The sequence below is a fragment of the Aquila chrysaetos genome, chromosome 14 (assembly GCF_900496995.4).
Source record: "Aquila chrysaetos chrysaetos chromosome 14, bAquChr1.4, whole genome shotgun sequence".
Lineage (NCBI taxonomy): Eukaryota > Metazoa > Chordata > Aves > Accipitriformes > Accipitridae > Aquila > Aquila chrysaetos.
The window spans coordinates 33,258,732-33,283,631 of record NC_044017.1 but is presented as its reverse complement, the minus strand read 5'-3'; the positions used below and the strand labels follow the sequence as shown (position 1 = coordinate 33,283,631).

The 24,900-nt window shown below is 43.1% G+C and overlaps 1 protein-coding gene and 1 long non-coding RNA gene across 7 annotated transcripts in view; one reads left to right on the top strand and one right to left on the bottom strand.

Annotated features, from left to right (window-relative positions):
• The first annotated feature begins 1,971 nt into the window (after nucleotides 1-1,971).
• DHRS12 (dehydrogenase/reductase 12) overlaps nucleotides 1,972-24,900 on the top strand; it is a 28,020-nt gene continuing 5,091 nt past the window's right edge. Inside the window, exons 1-7 of one of the 6 annotated variants that reach the window (XM_030036347.2) lie at nucleotides 1,972-2,124; nucleotides 2,609-2,742; nucleotides 5,070-5,152; nucleotides 11,911-12,003; nucleotides 13,413-13,494; nucleotides 23,551-23,612; nucleotides 24,351-24,455. In XM_030036347.2, coding sequence (XP_029892207.1) covers nucleotides 2,069-2,124; nucleotides 2,609-2,742; nucleotides 5,070-5,152; nucleotides 11,911-12,003; nucleotides 13,413-13,494; nucleotides 23,551-23,612; nucleotides 24,351-24,455 — 615 coding nt within the window. In that variant the 5' untranslated portion in view covers nucleotides 1,972-2,068. Of the gene's footprint in view, nucleotides 2,125-2,362; nucleotides 2,468-2,608; nucleotides 2,743-5,069; nucleotides 5,153-6,521; nucleotides 6,704-11,910; nucleotides 12,004-13,398; nucleotides 13,495-23,550; nucleotides 23,613-24,350; nucleotides 24,456-24,900 lie in introns of those variants that run through there. The other 5 variants (XM_041128624.1, XM_041128627.1, XM_041128622.1 and 2 more) reach the window with 5 other exon arrangements.
• On the bottom strand, nucleotides 19,953-23,544 carry LOC121233786. The gene is made up of 2 exons (XR_005933917.1): nucleotides 21,553-23,544; nucleotides 19,953-20,618 (listed from the first exon to the last, which is right to left on the bottom strand). It is a non-coding gene; the product is annotated as an uncharacterized LOC121233786 (long non-coding RNA).

Genomic DNA, 24,900 nt, shown 5'->3' with positions numbered 1-24,900 from the left:
GTAAGCAACCGTGGAACTTTGTTGTTCTCCTAACAGCACACTGAGATGCACCGAGAGTTACAGACCCCAAGGTGAGACATTCTCTAACTAGCATAAAAATGTGGGGCAGCGCTGCAGTTTTCTGCCTGGATATTCATAACAGCAGGCATGCCCACATAATTCTCTGGTTTTCCCCCGCTGTGTATTGTCTCTGAGCCACACTTTGAGGAAAGTAACCAGGCAGACTTGTACAGGCCATGAGGGAAAGGGAGAAGCTGAAGGGGTAGCAGGATTGGAAGTAGGAAGAGGGGATATTATCTCAGCCTGTACGCAGGACTTGCACAAGCCTAACATCTGTTCTGTTCACAACGAGTGTGATTATCTAACATCATTACAGCAGTGTAGGCTGTACAGTTTTGGTTGCTAATTGCATGTTGTAGGTGATGATCACAAAACTATTTCCATATAGCTCACAATTATATACTTACAGACATCACAGTACGTAACTGTAGTTCAGGCTGCCATTCATTTTCCATTATAGGAAATAACGTTCTGCCACTCACGCTATTGCCAAGCTGTTCCTTTCTGGGCCAGAAGTCTCAATTTCAAGCATCAGAATCAGTATGAATTGTTTAGGAACACTTCAGTCAAAAACTCCTAGCCATTTCCAAGAACAAAATCAGTTAAACTGACTCAGGCTGCGGGTTTTACATAAATTCTTTCAACGCTTTTAATAAGAACAAGCATTTTCAGATTTCATGCAAAGATATGACATTTAGCTGGATGGTCTCTGAATGGAAGAAAATATCGCTGTGAAAATGTATCTTTTTGCCCTCTGAAAACTCTTATTTCACATGCAATACCTAGTACAAGCGAACAGTGCCGAGTTCAAAAGTTTTAACTTCATGGTGGGCATTACTTTTGTGTAAGCCTAATACTCACACAACATGCTGAGTAAGCGGAAGGCTTCAGTACGAGGCCATTGCCAAAGAGATTTAGAAAAAGAAGTATCCGGCTATCATACAGGGTCAAAAAAGACAGAATATTCCCATTCATCCCCTCTCTCTGCTATTGAAACCAGGTAACTTAAGCTCTTCAGAAGTTAGATGGGGTTCCCAAAGTAGCTTCTCTGTGTGTGGCCCCACATACCACATAAAATACATGATGAATTTATCTAACTTAACTTGCACACTGAACTTTGTAAGTGCATAGTCCTTTAATGTACTTCAAAACATAATTATACCTGCAATGACAATTTCCTTATGGCTAACATGGGTTGTCCAGATGTGCAACTCCCAGTGATTCGCTTGGGCTTCACAGCTCCAACGCACACACCAGAGGAACTGAAAACACATTTTAGATTTCACTCCCCCTACCGCAACGGCCACTTGCGTACCCTTTCCTACTGGTATGCTTTACCCCACCAGCAGGAGCCGGGAATTTCAGGAGTTTATTTAATGCTACTTGGCGTGGCACAACACAGCTGTTGATGTTTCTGCAGAAGCGTCCGTCCCTTTGACAGCCTGCCCGAGCAGAGGAGGCAGGCCCAGGTCCTGCAGCACCGCTCCCCGTTCCCAAAACGTGACACCCCGCTTCCAGCCCCAGCTTGGCTGACAGGAGCATCTGTCCCAAGCAGGTACCCCGGGCAACTCTCCTTCTCTCCTCTGCCACCGCCATCACCGGGCACGGCACTCTCCAGCGCAGCAGAGGCCAGCTGCAGCACTCACCACAGCGCCCGGCTGGCTGGAGGCTAAAAGCAGCCCCTTTTCCCTGCCGGCTAACGAAGAAGGGCAGAAAACGGAAGGGATGGGAAAAAAACAACCCACAGCCCGCTGCGGGGGAGGAAGGGGGCACAACTCCTCCTCACAGACACACACGACCCTCCCTCGCACCCCGCTCCAGCCGCCGGCGCGTAATGGCGGCGGCGGGCGAGGCAGGGCGGGGCCGCCCCTCGGCCCTTACCTAACGGCGGGCGGGCAGGGCCGGGCCGCCCCTCGGCCCTTACCTAACGGCGGGCGGGCAGGGCCGGGCCGGCCGCCTTATGTAAGGGCAGAGGCGGCGCCAGCAGCGCTGTGGCGGCACCGGCACCATGTCCTGGTACCGCAACGCCGTGTGGTTCGTGAAGGGGCTGCGGGAGTACACCAGGTACGGGCGGGCAGCGCGGCGGGGCGGGCGCCGCGGGCAGGCTGGGGGCGTTTCTGTGCGTCCGCGGGCGTTTAGCCAGTTGGAGGTGTTGGGTTTCTTTCTTTTTTTTTTTTATACATATTTTTAATGGCAGCCTCCCCGCCCCCGCCAGAGCGGACAGATTTCGACGCCGCCTCTGTGAGAGCTGGCCCGGCGGCGCTGCCTGGGCCTGCCCCGGGTCCTCTCAGGCCCCGCCTGGGGCGGCGGGCGGGCCGCCTGCCGAGCGCTGGGGTTCGGGCGGCGTGGGCTGTGGCCACGTCCCTCGTGGCAGTGTCACGGGCACTGTCCGTGATCTGTCCCACGAGTACGGAGAGTAATGGGGGCTGGGGGGGGGGGGGGGGGGAGTGTTTAGCGTATGCCGGGGTGTGAGGGGAGAGTGCCCTCCCCTGTGTTTTTTTGGAAGTGCCCCCTTCTAGTTTCTCACAGGTGTCTCCGATGTATTTAGGAGCGGCTACGAGTCTGCTTCCAGGCACTTCAATCCAGCCGATGTGGAGGTGAACGTGTCTGGAAGATCCTTTCTGGTCACCGGTGCAAACAGTGGCATTGGCAAGGCCGCAGCCAAAGAGATAGCGAGGAGAGGTGAGCTGGGCTGGAATGAGGAGCTCTGAGGGGTCGTGACAGAGAAGATGGAAGGAAGCAGGTTTGGCCTTCCAGCGCAAACACAAAGACACAGCTGCCTGGGATGAGGGGTCAGGCGTGTTGTTTTACAGGGCTGTTAGTGTGGATTAGAGGTTTAAGCATGATCAGTGCCATGAAAACTGGAATAATGAAACAAAATTAGTGGAGAGGATCTGCAAAGTGTTTCTCAAGTGCATCTTTACCAAAAGTCTGTGTTATAGTGGCGTCTAAGGATGTTGGTGATGGATCAAGATCTGTTTAAGGCTGATTCAGTACAATTAGTTGCCTGGCTGAAATTGAACTGTTTTGGAGAACTTACAGATGTATCATACGATGAAAGAAAACAATCGGCTTTGCTAAGTTGAGATGGGAGAGTGTGAAAGAAGCAATGTAGTTGTGCTTGATCTTAATAACCTGGAGTTTGTGCCCTTTAACTGATTACATGCAACTTTTTTTCTGTTGCTTTCTGTAAGCAAGGAGGTGGTATGAACTGGAACTGGCTGCTGTTGAAGGATAAACCTAATCCCTTTCAGAGTTGACAAAATAATTCCTGTTGTGCAAGAGTGATAGGAGTTTTGGCATGTAGAATGAAAGGGAGGAGCTTGTGGCTCTTTGCTCTCTTTTTGCCTGCTTAGGTTTCGTAACTGTCTTATGAAGGAAGGTGGTGACTCGATTTAAATTATACTAATTCAAAATTATTAGCATCAAAGAGCCTTTGGGTTACAGATCCCCATCAGTGCCAGTATGTGATTGATTTCAGGTTCCCACTACTGCCATTATAATAGCCTTATGTAAGTATTGCTTTCTCTTGTGACTGTTTTGCTCACAAATGGATATTCCTGCCAGGTTTTGCAAGCTGTCAAGCTGACTGGATCTGCATAGGATTTGGTCACCATACCTAGTATTTGGAGCCCAAAGAACAACCTTGGGCTCAGACTGCTTGCGTGATACCTTGCATGGGCATTGCTGCGCATATGAAGTTAAAATGACTTAACAGTGTCTTCCTGATCCTAGCCTTGCCTGTGTTGCTCTGAAACTCAATGTCAGCTCTTGGGGCTCTGGCTTCTAGCTGAATCTCTTCAAGTACACCATGACAAGAAAAGAAGGATTTCAGACTCGGGAAGAGAGTAACCAGGCTACATTGGCTTTACCTTCAAGCACTTCAGATTTTTGTAAATAATGACGGTCTTGATGACAATTTCTTTACCCGAGTTCAGCTTTTCTCTGAATCAGTGTCTCATGGGTATTGCAGATTTGGGCGTTCCTGCATGTCTTGTGAACTGCAGTTCCAGTTTGACGCAGTCTTCTTCTCCCAACCACTCTGACAATTGCCATGTGTTGTTCAAATAATTTCACCCCTTAACATGGAAAATATATTCAAATCCCTTTCCTAGGTCATGGGTCACTAAAACTTCCCTCTCTCCTTAACAGCAAGAAAAATGTTCATATCCAAAGCCCTTAAAGCCCACCTCTGTTTTCATTGAATGTTTTCCACTGTAGACTATGAGAATGCTCCTGATCAGCTTGAAGGCCAGTGACTTCCATGTGTTTAATTTGTACCTGCACAGTACTTGTGCTGTCCCCTGTGTTTTGGGAAGAGCTCCTTAAACATCTGCAAATGCACATCCTTAACTGCCTTGAGATCTATAATTAAAGCCCTCCTTTGCAGTGAAGTCTGCAGTCACTGTGAGAATGGCCAAAGAAGTGAGCACTGGACACTGCCCCTTCTGATAGCCTTTTCTCTCACTCATGAAATCTGTTCTCCCTTGGGCACAGACTATCTTTCATTCTGATCTGTATCTATTCAGTGCCTGTCTGTGCATGGTCCCTTCCATGCATGGTATATGTGTAACAAATTGAAGATGAAACTGTATTAAACATTGGTTAATGTTATTTGCATGATTATCCAAAGTTCGGGAGTTTCCCACTGCTGCCTGCAGTTGTGCCCTTGGTAAAAGTAACCAAGCCAACTCTGGCAATGCAGTGGAGGAATCAGACCATGTTAGAAAATTTCAGAAGAACTTTGAGGCTTGTTCCTGCTGGGATGCTCCTGTGGTATTTCAGTGACCATCTGACCGGTATGGCCACTACTACTAGCAGGCTATAGATTTCCCACAAGCTGGAATGCAATCACAAAAGGTTTTTTGTTTCATTTGGATTTTATCAAAAAACTAACCCCAATCAAGAACCACAAATTGCACATCACTTCCTGGCCCTCCCTCTTTGTTGATGCCTCCCCCAAACACAGTTAGTAATTATCAAAAGTGTTTCTTGTTGAAATCCACCAGGTGGCACGGTTCATCTGGTTTGCCGAAATAAGGAACGGGCTGAGGTCGCCAAAGGAGAAATAGTGACAGAAACAGGCAATCAGGTGAGCTGTTTTTCAGTCTTTTGTTTACTTTTAGAAAGATTGTTAATATTAAAAGACCTCAGAAGCCTGTAGATGCTCTGTTTCGTCATTTTGCTGTTTTTAATAGTATTTTCATATGGACATGGAAACATCTAGTAGTTTATCATTCATATGGTTTGAAGTGATGTAATTTCACTAGGTGATATTTTATATGATTATTAACATCACCAGCAGCATGCTGTTTTACTTAAATATTTGTTGTTGATATGTTTTGTGATGGCCTACTTACTATTCCTAACTATGTGGCTGAGGCTTTTAAAAGTTAATGCACTGCAATACTCTTGCAACAATGTTTATGAGTTTACATCATTTACAGCATTTATGTGTCTGAATAACATGCTCTGGATTTGCTAAGGTTGGCGGCTCTGTGAAGTCCTGTGTGTGGTCCTAGTTCCATGCTCTACATACTTTTCCATCTCCTTTACTTACAATATCTCTTTCTTACCTCCTCCCTTCTGTTACATACTCTTTTCGCTTCTGCATATAGCACTCTACAGTATACCTCTGTAGCCTCTCTCTGTTGCTTTTGCTAATTATTCAGGAGGGTGTGCTTATTGAAAAGTGCAGTCATTGGCTTTCTATCTTGGTGTACTAGTTTTGGCTGGGATAGAGTTAATTTTCTTTATAGCAGCTCCTATGGTGCTATGTCTTGGATTTGTGACCAAATCAGTGTTGACAACCCATGTTTTAGTTATTGCTAAACAGTGCTCGCGCAGCAGCAAGGCCTTTTCTGGTTCTCACACTGCCCCACCAGCGAATAGGCTGGGGGTGCACAAGAACAAGAACTTGGGAGGGGACACCCTGGGACAGCTGAACCCCTGCTGACCAAAGGGATATTCCATACCATATGATGTTGTGCTCAGCAATGAAAGAAGGGGGAAGGGGGGACATTTGCAGTTACGGTGTTTGGCTTTCCAAATCACTGTTGCATGTGATGAAGCCCTGCTTTCCTGGTGATTGCTAAACACCTGCCTGACAATCAGAAGTAGTGTATGAATTCCTTATTTTGTTTTGTTTGCACATGCAGCTCTGCTTCACTTATTAAACTGTCTTTATCTCAACCCACAAGTTTTGTCTGTTTCATCCTTCTGATTCTCTCCCCTGTCTCGCTGGGAGGGGAGTGAGCAAGTGTTTGTATGGGGCTTAACCGCCTACTGTGGTTAACCCACAACACTTGGATGGAGAGCTGTCTTCATTTTAAGTAGTAACTTGGCTCTTGAATGCAGTATTTTGATTCTAGTAATAGTATTTAATGTGGATCAAAAATTCTGAAAACTTTATGGTTAGAGGTACCACATTGACTAGATTTCTGCTCTTTGTGTCACACTAGGGAGCTGAAACCAACCAGCATTACACTTCAGTTCTTTAATGGAGGTGAATTGGATCAGTCCTTATGTAGAAACAAATACTTTCCAGCTGTCTTTAACTGTGTAATCCCATGACTATAGTAAGACTGGTGATTATCTGTGTTACCTCCTTTTCTAACTACAGCCAGACAGCCTGGGAAGAGGGGTGAGTTTGATGACCTCTGAAGGTTCCTTCATGTTCTGTTTTCTGTCATTTGGTGAAACAAAACTTGAGGCAAATAATGTTCTTCCTCTAAAAGTAGCACTATTACTGCATTCCCACTTCTTGGTAGGCTGCAAACCTGTAGTTTCTCTAGTCATGAAAGAGCATGAGGGCACTGCAGAGCTTGTTCGTGACACTGGGATCAGGGCACTTGTATAGAAAGCAGCATTCAGTGAAGTGTTAGATGAGCTGTACAAGAGGCCCTGTGGGACATGTGACTGCACTGGGAAGAGTAATTTTAATAAGGAGTCCACAAGAACATCCTTCTTTATAAGTACTCATTCAGAAGCAATCCAGGGAGGTAATAAAATGCTTTATCTGCAACTTGACAAGCTGTATCCAGACTTAACTTGCTCTTCCTGATCATCTGGATGGAGATCCTGTTGTAGTGTATGCCGAAGATTTTTTCCCATCTTCCACAGCAACACATGCCGGAGTTCAGTGCTGAAATGGAGTTATTGTTTGGCAGACACCTGCACCTAAACCTGGGAATTGGGAAGTTCTCCTAATATATTAAAGTAGATCTAGTCACGGAGATTAGGTCTCACTTTAATGGCTTTGCTACCATTGAGGACTTTTTTTAGGGAACAGGCCTGTGGGTCCTTTTTCTGAGCCAATGTGACAGTCTTCAGCAGATAAGTGTTGATTTAGATATTCTTCAGTCTCTGAAATCACTTGTAATATTGAACATCTGCGCAAAAAACTTCAGCTCTTCTGTACCAGCAAATAATGGTAGTAGCTTTAAAAGTAGAAAGCTTTTAGAGAGGTATCCATCCAGTTAGAAACAGTAGAGCAGTGTCAAGTTTTTGGTCAGATATTAACATTACAATAAGAAAATTCTGACTGAAATCAACTAAGGAGCTGAAATCCAATGGCTAGAGAGAAAGTCATGTGTTTTTTATCTTCAGGGAAGGAGAATTATAGGCAGGGAATAATGCCTTATAATTTTCTCAGCTTTTTCACTTATCTCATTTGCTTGTATAATGAGTATTTAAAGAAACAACTTGGAAAGAGAGGAGGCCCTTTGATTATTTGGTTTTTTGCATGAGAACACATCCTCTGCATAATTACTTTAAAACTGCCTTTTCGTGAGATACGTCATAAGACTATCTGTGGTGTGTCTTTGAGACTAAGTGCTATCTAGGAGAAGACTAGGAGTTGACATGCCTTTTGTATCCTGATAAATGCCACTGTGCTTGTACTAGGTAGAACACAAATCTGCAAAAAGCAAGAGAATTGCTTGTAACAAACAGTAAAAGGTTTTTGATGTTTTGGAGAGAGGAAATATTTCTAGCTTTAGTGGTTTAGAAAATTATAGCTTTGCTCTATGTCAGGCTTTTCCTTTTTTTATTCTATTGCATCCACATTCCTGGCCATAGTATTTCAAAACATTGCAAGACTGTTGTGACATGGGGTGGCTAACAAGGACTTAGCAGTTAATACAGCAGTTAGCGTGGAAGGGGGTGCAGAAGGCACCCAACACTGAGACGGCCGGAGTGGGCGCAGTGATGCACCTGAAAGCGTGCTCTCCTGTCCTGGTTGGAGCGACTGCGTCTGGCACATGGGAGGCTGGCCCAGACAGAGCTCCGGAGGAATGATGTGGCAGATGTCAGGCTGCAGGGAGTGACTGGTACTTTTCCCTGAGCCTGGGGCAGAGCATGATGGTGGCCTCACGTGTTGGGTTCTGCTGTGGTCAAGGTGCTGGGCTGCCAGGTGAAGCAACAGCAAGAGATGAGCAGGCTGCATAACTGCAGGGAACAGAAAGAGGAGACTGGCAGGGTCTTTGCAGAGAGTAGAAGAACACAAACCCCACATTGCTTGGAAGGAGGGACAGCTGGAAGCTATGCTTGAATAAGTGGTGGATAGAGACTCCTAAGATGGGGAGGAATGGAAGCTTGTGGCTGCTGGCAACAGAAGGCAGGCTTGTTCTCTGCCTGCAGATGTGCATTTATAAGATAAGTGTAGTGCCATGGTAACAGATGAGGAAGAACAAGCTCTGTCAGGGGAGTTGTTTGGAGACAGGTGAGCCTGAACTGTTGTCTGCACTGGGAGGGAGTGGTGGGTGATAATGGTTGGAGGCTCCCTCCTGTGGGGGATGGAGGCACCCACCTGCAGTCTTGGCTTGATGTCTTGAGAGGTTTGTCACTTGCTGGGGACTCAGATCTAGGGTATTGTGGAGTGTCTGCTGAGGCTCGTCTGGACCTTGGACTAGTACCTCTTGTTGCCCAACCACATGGGCACCCATGACATGGTGAGGGGTGACCTTGAGTTCATCAAGAGTGCTTACAGAGGGTGAAGGGCATGGGGACCCAAGTAGTGCTCTCCTAAATCCTTCCAGTGAAAGGGAAAGGCTTGGGTAGTAGTATAGGCACCCTGCAGGTCAACACCTGAATGTGCATCTGGTGTCACTTCGGGCTTTGTCGCTTTGTCTTTGGCCTTTATGACCTCTTTGACCTTCTCTGAGAAATTAGCATTGCTAAGCAGGAATGACGAAGTGGAGCAAGAGTATCTTTGCCAGCAGGTTTTCTAAGCTAGTGAGGAGGACTTTAAACTGGTTTCATTGGGGGATAGTGACCAAACCCAGAAGACTAGTGGCATCATGGGGACAGTGAGTATGTGTCATGGGGACAGCAAAATGGAGGAGGCTCTCACAGTTTTCATGTGAAAGAAACATAACTGGGAGCCCATCTCAGATGCCTGTACATGAACACAGATAGCATAAGAAACACAGGAATCTATGCATGGTTGCAGAGCTGTGATCTCACTGGGATTAGAGAGACATGTTTGGCCTGACTAGAGTGCTGGAATGGATGTATACAAGCCCTTTTGGAAAGGCAAGCTGGGAAGACAAAGAGGAGTTGTGCTCTATGCAAAGGAGTGGCTTGAATGCATGGAGCTTTGCTCTGAAATGAGCCAGCTGAGAGCTTATGGGTAAAGCACAGAGGTCAGATCAATGTGGATGGCATCATGGTGGGTGTCTGCTACAGACTGCCTGATGAAGTAGAGTAAGTAGATGGAGCCTTTTTTAGAGGGCTAGGGAAGCCCCATGATCACAGGTCCTGGTACTCACGGAGCACTTGAGCAATCTTGATACCTGCTGGCAACACAGCAGGGCATAAACAATCCAGGGGACTTCTGGAGAGCATCGAGGACAATTTTTTGATACGAGCGTTGGACAAGCCAGCTGGGGGTGATCTCTGCTGGACTTGCTATAAATAGCAGCCTTGAATAGCTGCCTTGGTGGAATTGGCCATGAAATTGTGGAATTTAAGATTGAGACAGGCAAGAAGGATGAGTAGTAGAATTACAATCTTTGGTTTTAGGGAAGCAGATTTTGTCTCTTTTATGGACCTGGTTGGCAGGATCCCATGGGAGACAGCCATGGAGAGCAAAAGGCCTTGAGAAAGCTAGTTGATCTTCAAGGGAAACCTCCTCAACGCAGGAGGTGCTTCCTGTTAACTGGAAAAAGGCAAACCACTCTTCTTCAAGAAAGGCAAGCAGGATTTGGGGAACTACAGGCTGGTTGGCCTCACCTTGCTCCCCAGGAAAACTATGGAGCAAATCTTCATGGAAGCCATGAAAGACAGGAAGGTGATTGAGGAAAAAACAGCGTGGGTTTATCAAGGGCAAACCTGGCTTGACCGTCCCAGTTGCTGCCTTTGGCGAGATGACTCTGCCTATGGACAAGAGGAGAGCAGTGCTTGCCACTTTCCTTAACTTTGACAAGGCTTTTTACGTGGTCTGCCATGGTATCCTTGTAGCCAGTTTAGAGAGATGTGGTTTGAACTGGTGGATGACAAGCTGGGTGGAAAACTGTCTGGAACATTTGGCTCAGAAAATAGCAATCAACAGTACAAAGCTGATCTGTTAACAATTTTTAAGTGGCATCCCCCATGAGTCAATACAGGGGCAAAAACTGTTTAATGTCTCTCTTAACAACTTGGAGGATGGAGCGAAGTGCAATCGTTGTCAGATTGCAGATGATCTCAAATGGGGAGGGGGGGGGGGGAGCTGGAGAGCAGAGCTACTCTTTAGAGAGATTTAACAGGTGAGGAAATGGGCTGACATGAACTTTATGAAGTTCACCACGAGCAGATTGTGAATCCTGCCCTGGGATGGAATAACCCCATGGAGCAGTACATACTGGGACTAGCTGGCTGGAAGGCAGCTTTGCAGAAAAGGACCTGGAGTGACAAGTTGTCCCTGAGTGAGCAGTGTGCCCTGGGGCAAGGAAAGCCAGCCATACCCCAGGCTGTGTGAACGCTAGTCAGCAGGCTGAGGGAAGTGCGTCTTTCTCTCTATTAAGCCTTTGTGAGACCACAGCAGGAGTCCTGTGCCCAGCTTTGGGCTCCCCAGGACAAAGAAGTCACCGATCTCCTGGAGTGAGTCCAGTGGAGGGCTGCCAAGGTGATTAGGGAGATGGGATGTGTGATGTGCAAGGAGAGGCTGAGATGGCTGTTTTTGCTGTGTTAAGAAGAGAAGGCTGAGATGGGTGCTACTGTAGTCTACAGCCACGTGATGGGAGGATGTAGGGAAGGCAGTGCCATGCTTCTCTTGGAGGTCTTCAGTGAAAGGACAAGAGGCAGCAGACAGACTGTAACAGGGAAAGATTCTGGCTAGATAATGGGAAATTTTTTTTTCACCATGAGGTGGTCAAACACTGGAGCAGGGTGCTCAGTGAGGCTGGTGAATCTCCATCTTTGGAAATAAAACTTCCCTGGAGAACCTGATCTCAGTTACCTGCCTTGAGATGGTGGTGGGACCAAGCGGCCTCCAGAGGTCCCTTCCAACCTAAATTATTCTCAAATGTTGTGACCTTGACCATTGCTTTGGAAAGCTCCTTTCAGCTAAAGAGGAAGCTGGTGTATGAATTGTTTAAACAGAATTTTTGCAAGCTTTGCGATATTTTTCTAGTTCTCTGCTATGCCTGACTGTCTGTCACGTGTATTTATCTAAGTAGGGCTCTCAATAAATTTGGCTCAGAAGCAACTGAATCAAGTGACTAAACGTGTTTTAAGGACTGGAATTAGATTTCTCAGTTAGGCATGTTATCTTAAGTGTTTTAATTGTGTTCTGGAGATAATATTTTTTCATACAGGGTCTCTTCACTGTCCCTGTTGATTGTAACTTACTTTTTTTTTTTCCTTTAGAATATCTTCTTGCATGTTGTGGATATATCTAATCCCAAGGAAATCTGGAAGTTTGCTGAAAAATTCAAAAATGAACATAAATTAAATGTGTTGGTAAGTTTGCATACTTAAATCATGTGTCTGCCTTTGGAATGCGTAGCCTATGAGTTTGTCCAACAGGTAGTGTAGATTTCACAATTTGGCCCACAATTCTCTGCTTAATTTTTTTCTAAATGTTTTTGCAGTAGTCTCCATGGTCTGTTTGCTCTTGTCTGTTCTCAGTTCACATACAGAGACATGCTACAAAAAAAAAAAAAAAAAGAAAAGCAGGAATTTTTTAGCTGCATCTTTTGAGGTTCTTACCACACTTTTTTGTTTGACTTTCATTACTAATAACTTTGTCCCTCTTAAAGCTAGTCCTTCTTAAAGATTAAACTTTTATAGAAAGTCTAGTTAGAGCAGTCTAAAACAGAGCCAGGGAGAGAGCAAACAGTTAAGCATCATGGCTGGTAAGGGGCTCAGTACACTTTCTCCTTTATTTAGCAGTGAAAATTTGCTCTGGGGGCTGTAGTAAAACTGAGGCACCTGGAGCAGTTGTTTTGGTACTTACTAGATGAGGAAATTCTGACAGAAATGGGAAAATAGCTTTTGAGGAGTGGCAGCGAATGAGCAGGAAGGTATGTAGAGGCAGATCTCTTTGAGGTGGGAGAGAAAAGCTTGACCTTCCTCTGGAAGCTAAGGCAGAGAGAGAAGCGTGTCTGAGAATATGCTAGCTGCTTGCAAGCTTCTGACTGTTCGTGAGGTTTTACCTTACAATTCATCCATGTTGTGTGGTGCAGCACTGTTTTAGCAATGTGTGAGTCAGGTGGGGTATTTGTGCCCTTGTTGTAGGGACCCCAGCTTTTCTCTCTGCCTGGCAATCCTGCACAAAGTATGAAGCACCTCTGCTGGTTAGCTCTGCTCTTCTCAGGGCTAACTAGGATGCAGCAACCTGCTGACCTGGCTAATCTGCCAAGTTTGGAGCTAATTCTTTTAATTTCCTGAGGGTGGGAGTTCCTGCGGGCCATTCTACTGCATGTTGCACAGCTTTCCATAGTGAATTTTCACCTAGTGGAGAATACATCATCACATAGCATGGATGATGTGGAGTCAGTGTGGTCTCTCAGATGAGACTAACAAACTACACTGCATATTTATGTTCTAATATCTGCTTTACAATTTGCATATTACTTTCTGTGAGAAAAGTGTTTTTAAAAACATGGAGTAAGGCACTAAGAGGACTGTTGGCTCTTAGTAGAGTACATCTGTGGTTAGCCATTTGTCTGAAGATCCTTCATTTTGTGAAAAACCTTTATCGGCAGCGACAGAGTAGTGTGACTTGGAATAGCATGGTTTATTGAAACAGTTTGTAGCTTTGTGTTGCAGTGTTGGAAAACAGCAAACTAACATGGACTGCTTGTATGTGTGGTTTTGTTTGTAGATATTTGTGTAGATTGTTTTTGTTTACAGGAGTTGTCTTACAGATCAACAATGCAGGATGTATGGTGAATAACAGAGAATTAACTGAAGATGGACTTGAAAAAAACTTTGCAACAAACACTTTGGGTGAGTACTGAAGGCTTAGTTCTGAAATATACATATTTTGGTTACAGCAGTGTGTTTTCACAGCTGGGTTCATGAGGTATGTATTCCTGCTCAAAGAGGATCGTACCATTGCTATGCCAGGGAAGGAGCAGAAAAGGAAAAGAAGAAATATTACACCTTGTTTGGAGTGTCATTTTTTTAACTTCTCCATTTTTCAGTTCTCATATCAGTGCCTGCCTTTATCATAGCAGCAGCAGACAAATGCAGATAAGATTTAATTAAATTGATTCTGAAATTTGCTAGGAAACTTTGTTCCAAGCCATCCTGCTAATTATACTCTCTTTGTAATACATGTGCTCCTGTGGCTTGGATAGAGCTTGGAGCATGTTCAGATATTTAGAGAGACATTTAAATGTTTCAGTAGGCTTGAACAGCTCTGTTTGACGTGACAGAGGCACTGTGTAGGAAGATTGTGCCTTATATAGTGCCCTGGACACTCTCAAACAGATGCAACATCTAGTCAAGTGATTGAGTAGTGCTGGGTAAGTCTTAGGCCCTCCATATATAAGGGGCATATCCCATGAACTGTGTGGTGGAGGTGTAAGAGGGACAAATTAAGGGAAGCAAGTAAAGGAGGAAAGGGGATATGTGGATGCGCAGGGCAGACAGTGAGCAAAGTGGAAGGTTCCCCCATAAAAGCCATGGAAAAGATGTGAACAAACAGCTAGCCAGCCAGCAGAGAGAAGAGCTATCTGCCGCCACTGGTATCTGTAGGACTGAAAGCTACACTTCATGCAAAGAGATGTGGTGCTTGCATCAACCAAAGGTCCTGATGCTCTCTTTTTCCCCTCTGCCTCCGTGCAGGGTAGGTGGCTCTCTCAAGTGACTGTCTTTAATATAGTCAGAAGTGACGCATTAAGGAGGAGCTGTGGTGCTTTGTTTCTATGTTTTCCTCCTGTTCATCAATATCTGGGATGAGGAAGGGGGAAGCTTAAGCTATAAAGGTTGGGCATTTATAGAACTAATATAGCCTGGAAACCATTGTTCGGTTTTATTCTTAGCCTTTTTCCTGTGTTGCTTCCTTAACTCCTATTTACTTTTGAAAACTAACATTTTGGGTATAAATGTCTTGTGCTTAGCTGATAATGGTGCATATAGCTTGTTTTTTCTGCAAGTCTGACTACATTAAACTGACAACTCAAGTATAAAGGTGCAGATTCATTTTCTTCAAATTAATCTTCTGCTAACATTCTTCTGTTTCTTATGGTCAAAATTCAAAATGAATTTTATTTTGCCATCAAATTTCCCCTGGCTGCAGAAGTACAAGAACCTGTACCTTGAGAAATTTATTCACCTTAAATTAGTTTAACCCTCTTGTGGTCTTTCAAGCAAAAAATCCAGCAATGTGCAAAGGTGCAGCTCTTCCAGAGAGAAGCAGAATGAAACAAATACAACAGTCTGAACATGAAAGCATGTTTTGGTTTAGTTCTAAACATTGAGGAAATTAATTGCTGAGGAACTGTACTAGTGCTTCACTTGAATTAGATTTTGTTACACAAGTAGAAGCAGCAAGTTCTGCTTTCCCAGCTGTAAATCAGCCTCACTAGAGATATACAGCTGCATAGAGGAAGCTGAATTACGATTGTAGTAAACTAGGAAAATGCTTGTATTGTCTTTTATGAATGTTACATATAGATCTCCTTTATTCATTTGTGTATCACTTGCTGCATGACTGTATAAGAAGGTCAAGGAGATGATTGCACATTTGAGCAGATAAGGTAAAACAGGTGGGTCATCTGCTGTTGTCCAACTTCCGCAGAGTTCAGACAAAGACTGGGTTGTTTGCTCAGACAGGTTCTCTCTAGGCAACAATAAGGATTAATTTTTGAAGCTTTTAGAACAGAGTGGGACTTGGCTGAGCTGGAAGAGGCTGTCTGTGCAAGAGAAAGCTTCTGTGCTTGCAGGTCAGACACAAATGAAGGACCAATGCTATCAACAGTGCAGTTTTTTTTTTTTTTTTTTTTTCCCCCTCAAAGTCAGAGATGAAGTAATAAATCATATCTGCTGGAGTCATAGTAGGAGAAAGCTGTATGGAGGATGCTGTGTTAAGTCATTTCCATAAGCACTAGGTACCTTTGGGCATGCTTTACTTCGGAGAAGTTATTTCTGTATCGGTAACTATCTGTGGTTATAGGTTCCTAGAGAAAAACTTGGCTAAATTAGATATGGCTGGTATATAGGCTGGCTGTAAACTGGAATGTGGTCTGAGAGAACAAACTTTCCCCAGAAAAGCTAAAGCCTGAAGGATGACGTGGGCTCAGGGCCCCTGTTTTGAAAATCTGCAGTTGTCCCCCTCATCAGCAGCATGGAAACAATAACTCATGCCTGCCTGGTTTCTGCAGAAATAAGATAGAATAATATTAATTTTTTTTTTTTCAGATCTTCACATGCAGGGTGTTCCTTCCATCTTTCTTTCACTGTTTGTTTCTACCCTGGATCTTAGCTCTGGTCTAGTAAGGAGTGTGTAGGTTGTAACTATCTAAGAATGCAAGACTTTGAACTATAACATGGTTAAAAGGCAGGGAAGAGTCTTTGAATTCTGTATCTGATATCTGATTAACATTCATATAAGCTGTAGAATTGTTCATTTAGGTGTCTAAAATGCTGTGGAGCTTTTAAATCCAGACTGGGATATTTTGCTCTTGGCTGACTTGTTAGTCTGTTTTCAAGCATAATGGATGTTAGAGTTCAGTTCTAATTGATCATCTGACTTGTGAAACATACTTTATATCCTGATCTGTTCTTGTATGTACATGGGACAAAAATGAATGCATAAGTCCTCTGGTAGATCGGATGAATATGCACAAAAATAATACTTGTTAGAATAGAAAGTAAACTTCCCTTAATATGAAACACCACTGACTGGCTAATTGAGGACAGCTCACTGAAATAGGAGGTATAGAGTCCCCTCTGGTGTTGTCAGAATATACGGGTCGGTGAAGGTCATGAAAATGCAAAATGCAGGTTGATAAGTCAGGCTTTGTATGGTTTGTATAATATTCAAGTTCAAACTGTAAACTGCTTTGAGCAGGCAGTGGCAGCCGTATCTGTGCTGGTGCTTAGCATCCTTAAAATGGGGCTCAGGCACAAAGGTAGTGTGGCTCGTTGTGGACCTGTTGTTGCTGTCACATGAAATACCTTACCTTTTTTTCCTGCTACACCCCCAAGAATTGTTGCTCTGATTGCTGGAGCTCAGTGAGGGTGTAGAGAGCAGAATAGCTGTGGAGCACTCAGACTGTAATGTGGGAGCGCTAGCCGGACACGCGTCTGAAAGGGCACATTGCTGATTGAATCACACCTTCACTGTGAAATTGAGCGACTGGCTTGGGGTAATGTGGGCAGATTTTCTGGGGAGCTGCTGGTCCTGATGGGCAGATTTTATTTGTGTATCCTTTAGTTTGTGTGTTGTTGCCCTTGGGTTTCCTCCTGTGAGCTGGCCTTGTACTTAGGGTTGTATCTAGGAGCTGGGCAGCGACAAGCAATCATTTGTTCTGAAGAGTTTTGCAGACTGCTAAGTCAACACTTTATTTATTTGTTTATTTTATTTTGTTTTACTTGTTTTAGTAAAACTCCCAACAAGACTATTCAAACTGGCAGTATTCAGTCATTTTGGAAAAAACTGTCAGTATTGGTAGGCAAGTGGAGGCAACAGCAGCATGTTCTTTTTGAAGCACTAGTCATTTAGCTGAAACAATCCTCATTCCTCTATTTTATAGCCTGCCTCACTTTACTTTTACTCAACACATCTTCTTGCTTGACATGGAAAAATGGCATATATGTTACATTTTTATTGCTACTTACCAGCCAAGGGGATGCTAAAACACACTTGGAGATAAATAAATGATGCTCCCAGTATGCATCTTTTCTTCAGTCTAATGTGCTCTCATGTTTTAATAATATAGCCATATACATTTACTCTCTGTGCAAGAAGGAGTAGGGCCAGAGGAAATAAGATACTTTTCTACCACAGTAGCAGTACAGCCCATCTATGGCAAATTGCCTGCCTGTATGGATATTTGTCAGTCTCTTTCCTACACATTAACTGTATCTAACTGGTGTTTCATACAAGCCAGCACTGCCTGGTGGACTGTGTTCTGAACTACTCGAAGTCAGGCAACTTGGGTACCAGCTGTCAGTCTGCCGTAAGGTCAGTGCCTGATCTTTGGCAAGACAACCTTACCTGTGAAAAGCAGACCATGATACCAATTTTCTTTCTAAAGAGCTTTGAGACTCACGGATGAGAGGTGCTATGTGAAAGGATAAGGTTGAATGTAATTGCATATCAACTAGCTATACTAAAGCCTAGGTTCTCAGGACACAGAGGAACCCTTATCGAGCTGAGCTTTGTAATTCAAGGGAAATGTAAACCTTTGTTTTGTCTTTCATGTTCATTAGCTCTTCCCCTACACTCTGTTATTGCTGAGGGCTGGAGTTGGCCCTCAGAGACAGCACACTAAAATCTTCATTCCTGATCTTGTACTCAGGAAACAGACTCGGGGATGTCTCTTACTTGGAACTGCATAAATTGAAGACTTGAAAAGATAACCAGGTCAAGGAAGAATGTCAGGGGTTTTTTTTTTGTTGTTTGTTTGTTTGTTTTTAAGACTTGGACATAAGAAAAGCAAGCCAATATCACTGATTTTTTTTTTTTTTCCTACCAGATGAACGAACCTTTTTTTTGTTCCCACTTTTTTCACAGTTGAAATAACACTGTTCCTAATAATACCCTGAATGTTAGCAGATTGAAAACCTCACCAACAATTTACCACTAATTGCCAGATAGAACATCAAGCAAAAACTATTCTAGAGTCCACCAAGACACTTGTGTCTGCAATAATTGCATCATCAATTAATTTGATGTTATAAACAGGTAGTGGCTTTGCAATATTACTTCTGCTAAAACCATAATTTTCTTTATAAATCAATTTTAAAGTACAGGTTTTGGGGTCACTTTAAATCTGTAAAGCAGATAGGAGTATGTGTTCATGTACTATTATTATACGTGATATCCTGTTGACTTCCAAGTCTGAAATATATGAATCCTAAGGAGTCTTCCAGGTTTTAGCAGGCTAAAGCTGAGTTACACCACCAGCATTCTGGAAATCTGCCTTCACAGTGCTTCTTTACATTTTCTGTTAGGACTCTTCCGTGTACTGCTTAGTTTCATGTTCTAGTACAGAAAGATTGTAGCCTTCTGTGGGAAAGACCAGTGTCTCGTACACTGTAGACTTCTGCTGCTTGCATGGGGATAGCTTTCACTTTGGTTATGCTGTGGTAGAGATGGTGAGATCCACAGTGAGCTAACTGTTGCAAGATCATGCAATAGTGTTCCTGCAAGACCTAACAATAATGTTTTCCATACAGTTCCCTCAGCTTCTACTTCAGGTCATGTGAAAGGTAGTGTAATTTTATTTAGGAGTTTATGAAGCAGACAGGCTGATTTTTGTAGGGTTTTGGTCTTTTTTAACAACTTAGTGTACAAATTGAATCTTTATCTCCATAACAGCTCCTTATTTTCTACACTTGCATCATTAAAGCTTCACTCTGTGGTTGTGAAACCACTGAATTACTGCTCATACAGGTTGACAGAGGAGTTCACTGTATGGAGTTAAAAATGGGAGTTGTTAGTTAGAGCACAATATGAGATTACTCAACTAAATTGCGAATATCTCAGAGCCAGTGGAGCAATTACAAAATGGACCACAATGGAATGTATGGTGATTCAAATTTTTTTTTTTTTTTGAGCAAGTAAACATGGAACTTAAATAAACATTAATGTGATCAGCACTTGGGAGGAAGTGTGTATGAACAAAGTATGTTCTCATTAAGTGCCATGCTCGTTGCTTTACTGGAATTACCATGTGTAACGCACACACTGACAACCCGCAGTGTCTAATCTGCTATATGATAGAGTTGGTTGAATTGTGTGTAATGGTGGAGTTGCTGTATCCCTGTAGGAAAGTTTTAATTACACTGTATTATACATTATTTCTTATTATGTGAGCCCAGCTTCAAGACATAAAACTTACAGGAATTTTTCCAAAGAAAAGCAAAGGTTGAGAGGATGTTTATCTTTAAAAGCAACTGCATCAATCCCAGGAGCCTCTTTAACTGGAGAAAACATGGCCAGCAAGTACTGTGTCAAACCTCATTACACAGAGCAGGGCTGTAGCTTGTCCAATAGGTTTCTCTAGTCAACTCTTCACCTCAGCAGAGTTCAGTGAGGGCAAGATGAAATCCTGTACATGGGGGTGATAGACTGGATGGTTACTCACCCCCTTCTGTGTTCCTGCTGTTTCTGAGCAAGCTCCCAAATTCATCTTGCTCGACTCCTTTGTGGCACAGCAAATACCCCTTTTCAAAGGGAAGTGTTGTATACCATTTCACTGCAATTTTTTTTTTTTTTTTTTTTTTTTCCCCCCAGTTACCCCAGTGGGAGTCAAGCTTTCAGGCCATGTAGACAATACACCTTCCAGTGGCAGGAGAAGGTGATGTATCAGAGTCTGGCCTCTGTCACACAGTCACAGATACAGGTAGTACAGCCGTATATCTAGCACTGCCTTGTAGGTGTACTCATAGTTCCCTGCCTGCTGGGTCAGAGATGCGTGTGAGAGAGGCTGCTGCTCAAGTTTCCACTGTGTGAGTAATTCCAAGTAGCCTGCTCTTTTCCACAGGCACTCAGACCTGTGCCAGAAATGAGCCGTAGTCCAGGAGAACTGTTCAGACAGGAACATCCTGCTCCCAGTTGCCATGTGTCCCAGAGGGCTCTCGGTTTCTCCTCTGTCGTGGATGCAACTGCTGGGGTACAGGCACTGGGAAACGTGGTGGCCTCAAGGATGAGCAACTCCATTTACAGAGTATCTGCTTGAGACAAGGACTCGCTTTCTCCAGAACCCCCCAGGAGTAGTGGCAGCTCTTGTTTTCTGGGGAAAAAAGGTTGTCCTTTGTTTCTGGCGGAATCCCGAAGGTCCTCTCAGAGGAGGGGCAGGATCACCGAGATACCCAGTTCTTCATGCTTTCAGTGCAAGGCACATCACTGTTGATCATTGCCTTTCCCTCCATGGACCTTTGTGTTCTCTCTTGGTCTTCTTAAACAATTTAAAAAAAAAGAAACCTCAAAAAAATCTGTACAGTTTGAACGCAGTGATAATTAAGCATTAATCACATTTGATATGCTTTACTGTTTTTAACCAAGGTCTGTGGGAGGAGGTTCCTCTTTTAACAGACAGAAATTATTTTTGTGTCAAGGAAACATACTAGAATGCTGAAGTGTTCATTTTGGAAAGGCAGCTATCCAGTACATGGATATTAATAATCAATTATTAGCAAAAGAATATATAATTTGGATGTTTTCTTGATTTCCTTAAGTGGGGGGAGAAGGGAAGGTAGTTTCTTCTAACAAATCAGTTTTGGTTTTCCTCGCAAGATTTTTTTTTACTGAAAGTAAGAAAATTTTCCTTTTTTGTTTTTATACTGTTAATGCAATTCATGTTTTTATGAGGACTGTGGCAGGCAATGCATTCATTTGCAGCTTCCCCTTTTACTTAGAAATTAATTTCTGTATTACTGTATGCTGCAATATAGCTGTGCTTGGCAAAATACATGCTGTGAGGTACATGGCCATGCCAGGTCTCTACACTGGCTGTACTGAGAATTCTTCCTATTTGTTTGAACATAACTATCAAACTATGTGCCAGCTTTTACATGAATAAAAATGTGGAGGTTTCAATTGATGATGATGCATTCCAGCCAATAACATACCTTATTAATAAGGTATGTCAATTCTACTATTATTGTACTAAATTTCTTGTCCAGGCTGTTTTGCCTGACAGACCAACCCATGCAAATAAGAGCGTATAATATCCAAGTATATTTTTTAAAGTACTAAGGAGTTTGCGTTTGAACACTTAAAACAGGGACAATAGTTGGTGAAATATTTAGTAATGGGAGAAATTAAACGCTTCAGTCTTAATGCCTGATGTGTCGCGTCTGTGTGTGTTTTGAGATACTAGTGCTTACCATAGCAAGCTGGGATCAAAACTGGTCTTTTTGCTCTCTGTCTCAAAGCAAATGAGCAAGTGGTTTTGTGGGGCAAAAAGATGGAATGCTCTGGCTCTGTGGGATTTACTGAATTCTTAATAAACTTGAGGAAGAGAGGAGACGCTGGCTTTGCAGTTAGTTTGTGGTTTTAAATAAGCACATAAACTTCTGACAAGCTGTAGTTGCTATAAGCAGGATTTTTGGCATTGAACATTCCTATCATCCAGCTGGAAAACAAAACAAAACTCAGTTGTTAATGAGGCAATGTTAATGCATTCATCTTTGCATCCCTTTAGAATTAACAAATCAAGATGAAGCCCCTTAAAAGTGTAAATTAATCTGCAGGACAGTAAAATCAAGCATCGTCATAGCTGGTGCATTGCAGCTCTGCCTTTTGGAGATGCAGCTTATTTAACCAAGACATGATGTTACTTTGCATTTGAAGAATCCATAGCAAATCAAAATTTAATCCAGGCTCTCGGCTTGTACTGAAGTGATTTTTTTTATTTATTTATTTTTTACATCGCTGCAGTCTCCCATGACAATCAGCGGTAGTTCTTGTCCTAATGATGTCATCGTTCAGTCTCCCCGGCACTACCAGGGGAGACGTACAGGCTCTCGTTATTCACTGGCAACTGCCTTTGCTTGCATTTTCTGCTGAAGACAGGCTGCATTTACTCATCTGCTGTGCATTCGCTTTGATTTGCCAGGGTTTTAAATATATTGTGTGCATATGGATGTCCCTCTGATTATATAGAGAAAATGAAGAGTGCTGTGACTGACAGGGGAACTGAACAGTTTGTTCACCAAGCATGTGACACGTTTGATTTTGGTAGCATATTTATAAACACACTGTATTTTAACTGGGTGATCTCATTGCCTCTGTGGAAGAGAGGTTATAAAGACACATGCTGAAGTCTTCATGTCTACTGAAAAACATAGCCTCAGTAGCTCATGGAAAAAAATACATTTATTGCTGACACAGAATTGTTGAACTAGAGCCATTTGTGAAGAGATGAGAGGTAAGTATTATACTTGGTGCAGAAACACTAGACTAAATGGGGATAGATTAATTTTGAATTAAACAGATTTTTTTAAAATACAGTTTAAAGGGAAAACAAAAGTATCTCTGATGAGATAAAAACAAACAAAAATCCCTGTGTTGCACTTGAGTGGGTGAAACACCACTAGGTGTGTCAGAATCAAATACACTAGCAGTTGAACAATGTTTTGAATAACAAACTTTGCTGGTCATGGTAACAGCTGTAATGGAATATATTTGTGTGGTATGTACAAATCTACGCTAAATGAACACGATTAAATTGGGGAAGGACGAGTTAAGTTTCCCAAGTAATTTTAGCTCAGCCTTGGGCACACAACATTAATATTTTTCCCCCCGAGGATTCCTTATCTTCTGTAATAGTCATGCTGGGGATTTAAGAGGCGGTTTTTGTGTGCAACACAAATCAAAAGTGTCAGTGTACTCTGAGTGATTTCATAGTGAGAAGGCAAAAATGGATGAGTCTTAGGTGCAGATGCAAGAGCCTAAGAAACACAAGTGTGAAGCACAGTTTCCTTCTCTTGTTCATGACCTGGCATAGACACATGTATCTATGCCACACATGGAGGGGAAACGCATTCCCTGTTTCTTCGCTGGCATCACCTTACCCCCAAGGAAATCCATACCTGAGCCATTTTGCCTTCAGAGTTTTGGCTGAATGTAGTGAGCAGTTTGCTCTACAGATACAATAAACATAAAAGTCTATAAAATAACTGATGTGCCTTTTGATAAGTGTGCAGCAACGTGGACCACTACAAGTTGAGTTGGCATATTGCAGGTAAAGCAGAAAAAAAAATCATCATTACATTCAGATCAAGTTTCAGAAATAAAGAGACTTTGGGTTGTTACAGAAGGTGGGGAGAGAAGAAAGCTTTTTTAAAAAGACAAGTTAATGTTGGTGCCTGTCTGTCTCTTAGGTACATACATTCTGACAACTGCCCTGCTGCCCCTCCTGGAAAAAGAAGCTGATGCCAGAGTGGTGAGTCTGTGATACTGTTGAAAAGTGTTTTACTACTCTTACCTTCTGCTTTGTGACAGCATTTCTTTGATTATGCTAGCAATGCAGGATTAGTTGTAATGCTGTAAGCATCTCTAGAACCCTCTTGGATTTTGCTAACAACCACCTCCTTCTCCAAGGCAAAGCTCCTGCCTGCTACTCTCAACCCTTCGTTGGAAATCAGAGTAAAACACTTCTTTTGGAAGCCTCCCCTTTTACTTTCCCTGGGGCAAGTTATCTCCTGCAGCATAGTGCAAAATACCTATAACAGGAGTATAGGCTTAAAAGAACCTTACAGATCTTGCTGTAAAATAGGACAGCAGGTACCTTTTTTTTTAAAATGAAATTTCCCAAGTTTTGTACAGTCTTGTTTTCTAGTTAGGTTCTATAATTGCTAAACATATAAACTACAAATAGTGCTATTCTGCTATTTTCTTTCTTCCAATTACTTCTCAAAAGGAAGAAGCACAAAGTTCCCTGAAGCAGTCAACGCCACTTTGAATGAAAATCACTTTCTAAAAAAAATTCTGTTTCTTCCACCTCATCTCCAGGTATGCTCCACACATGAGCACAAGTGTCGTGCAAAGAGTATGGAGAGGGATCCTGCTCCCTAGGGATTTCCAAATATGGCCTGAAGACCACATTACATGCATGAGTGCGATTGTGGGGAGTTCCTCGTTTTGCTTTTCGTTCATTTGCTTTTCGTTCATTTGCTTACAGATAACTGTCTCTTCTGGGGGCATGCTAGTTCAAAAATTAAACATATCTGACTTGCAGTCGGGAAATGGGACATTTGATGGAACTATGGTGTATGCACAGAACAAGGTACAGTCCATGGTTTTGAAAACAAAGCCCAGCACTTGTTTGTTAGGCGGCTTATACCATCTGCTTTGCAAAAGGCTGTTGCTTTCCCATTGCATCCAACCCGTACAGAGGTGCACAAGCAATAATCTTCAGAAGTATGATGAGTGCATACCATCTTGCACGGAGAGCATGGGTAGACTTTCGTTTGATTTGACACAAGTGTCAAGGGGGAAAACTGTCTTTAGCTGACAAACCCTTTCTGCCTGCTTAGTTCTTACCTACAGTCTGCAGCAAGTAGACGTGGTCAGTAAAAGCAGTGTAACCACTTTAAAAGTAACCTTGTCGCCAGGGTAGGGATTGCAATGACCATGGTGGTCTCTGACAAAATTATCCAATAAATCCAATCAGGATGAGCAAGGGTATATTTCTGCTATGCATGCCTTGGTATTTACAGCACATTTGATGT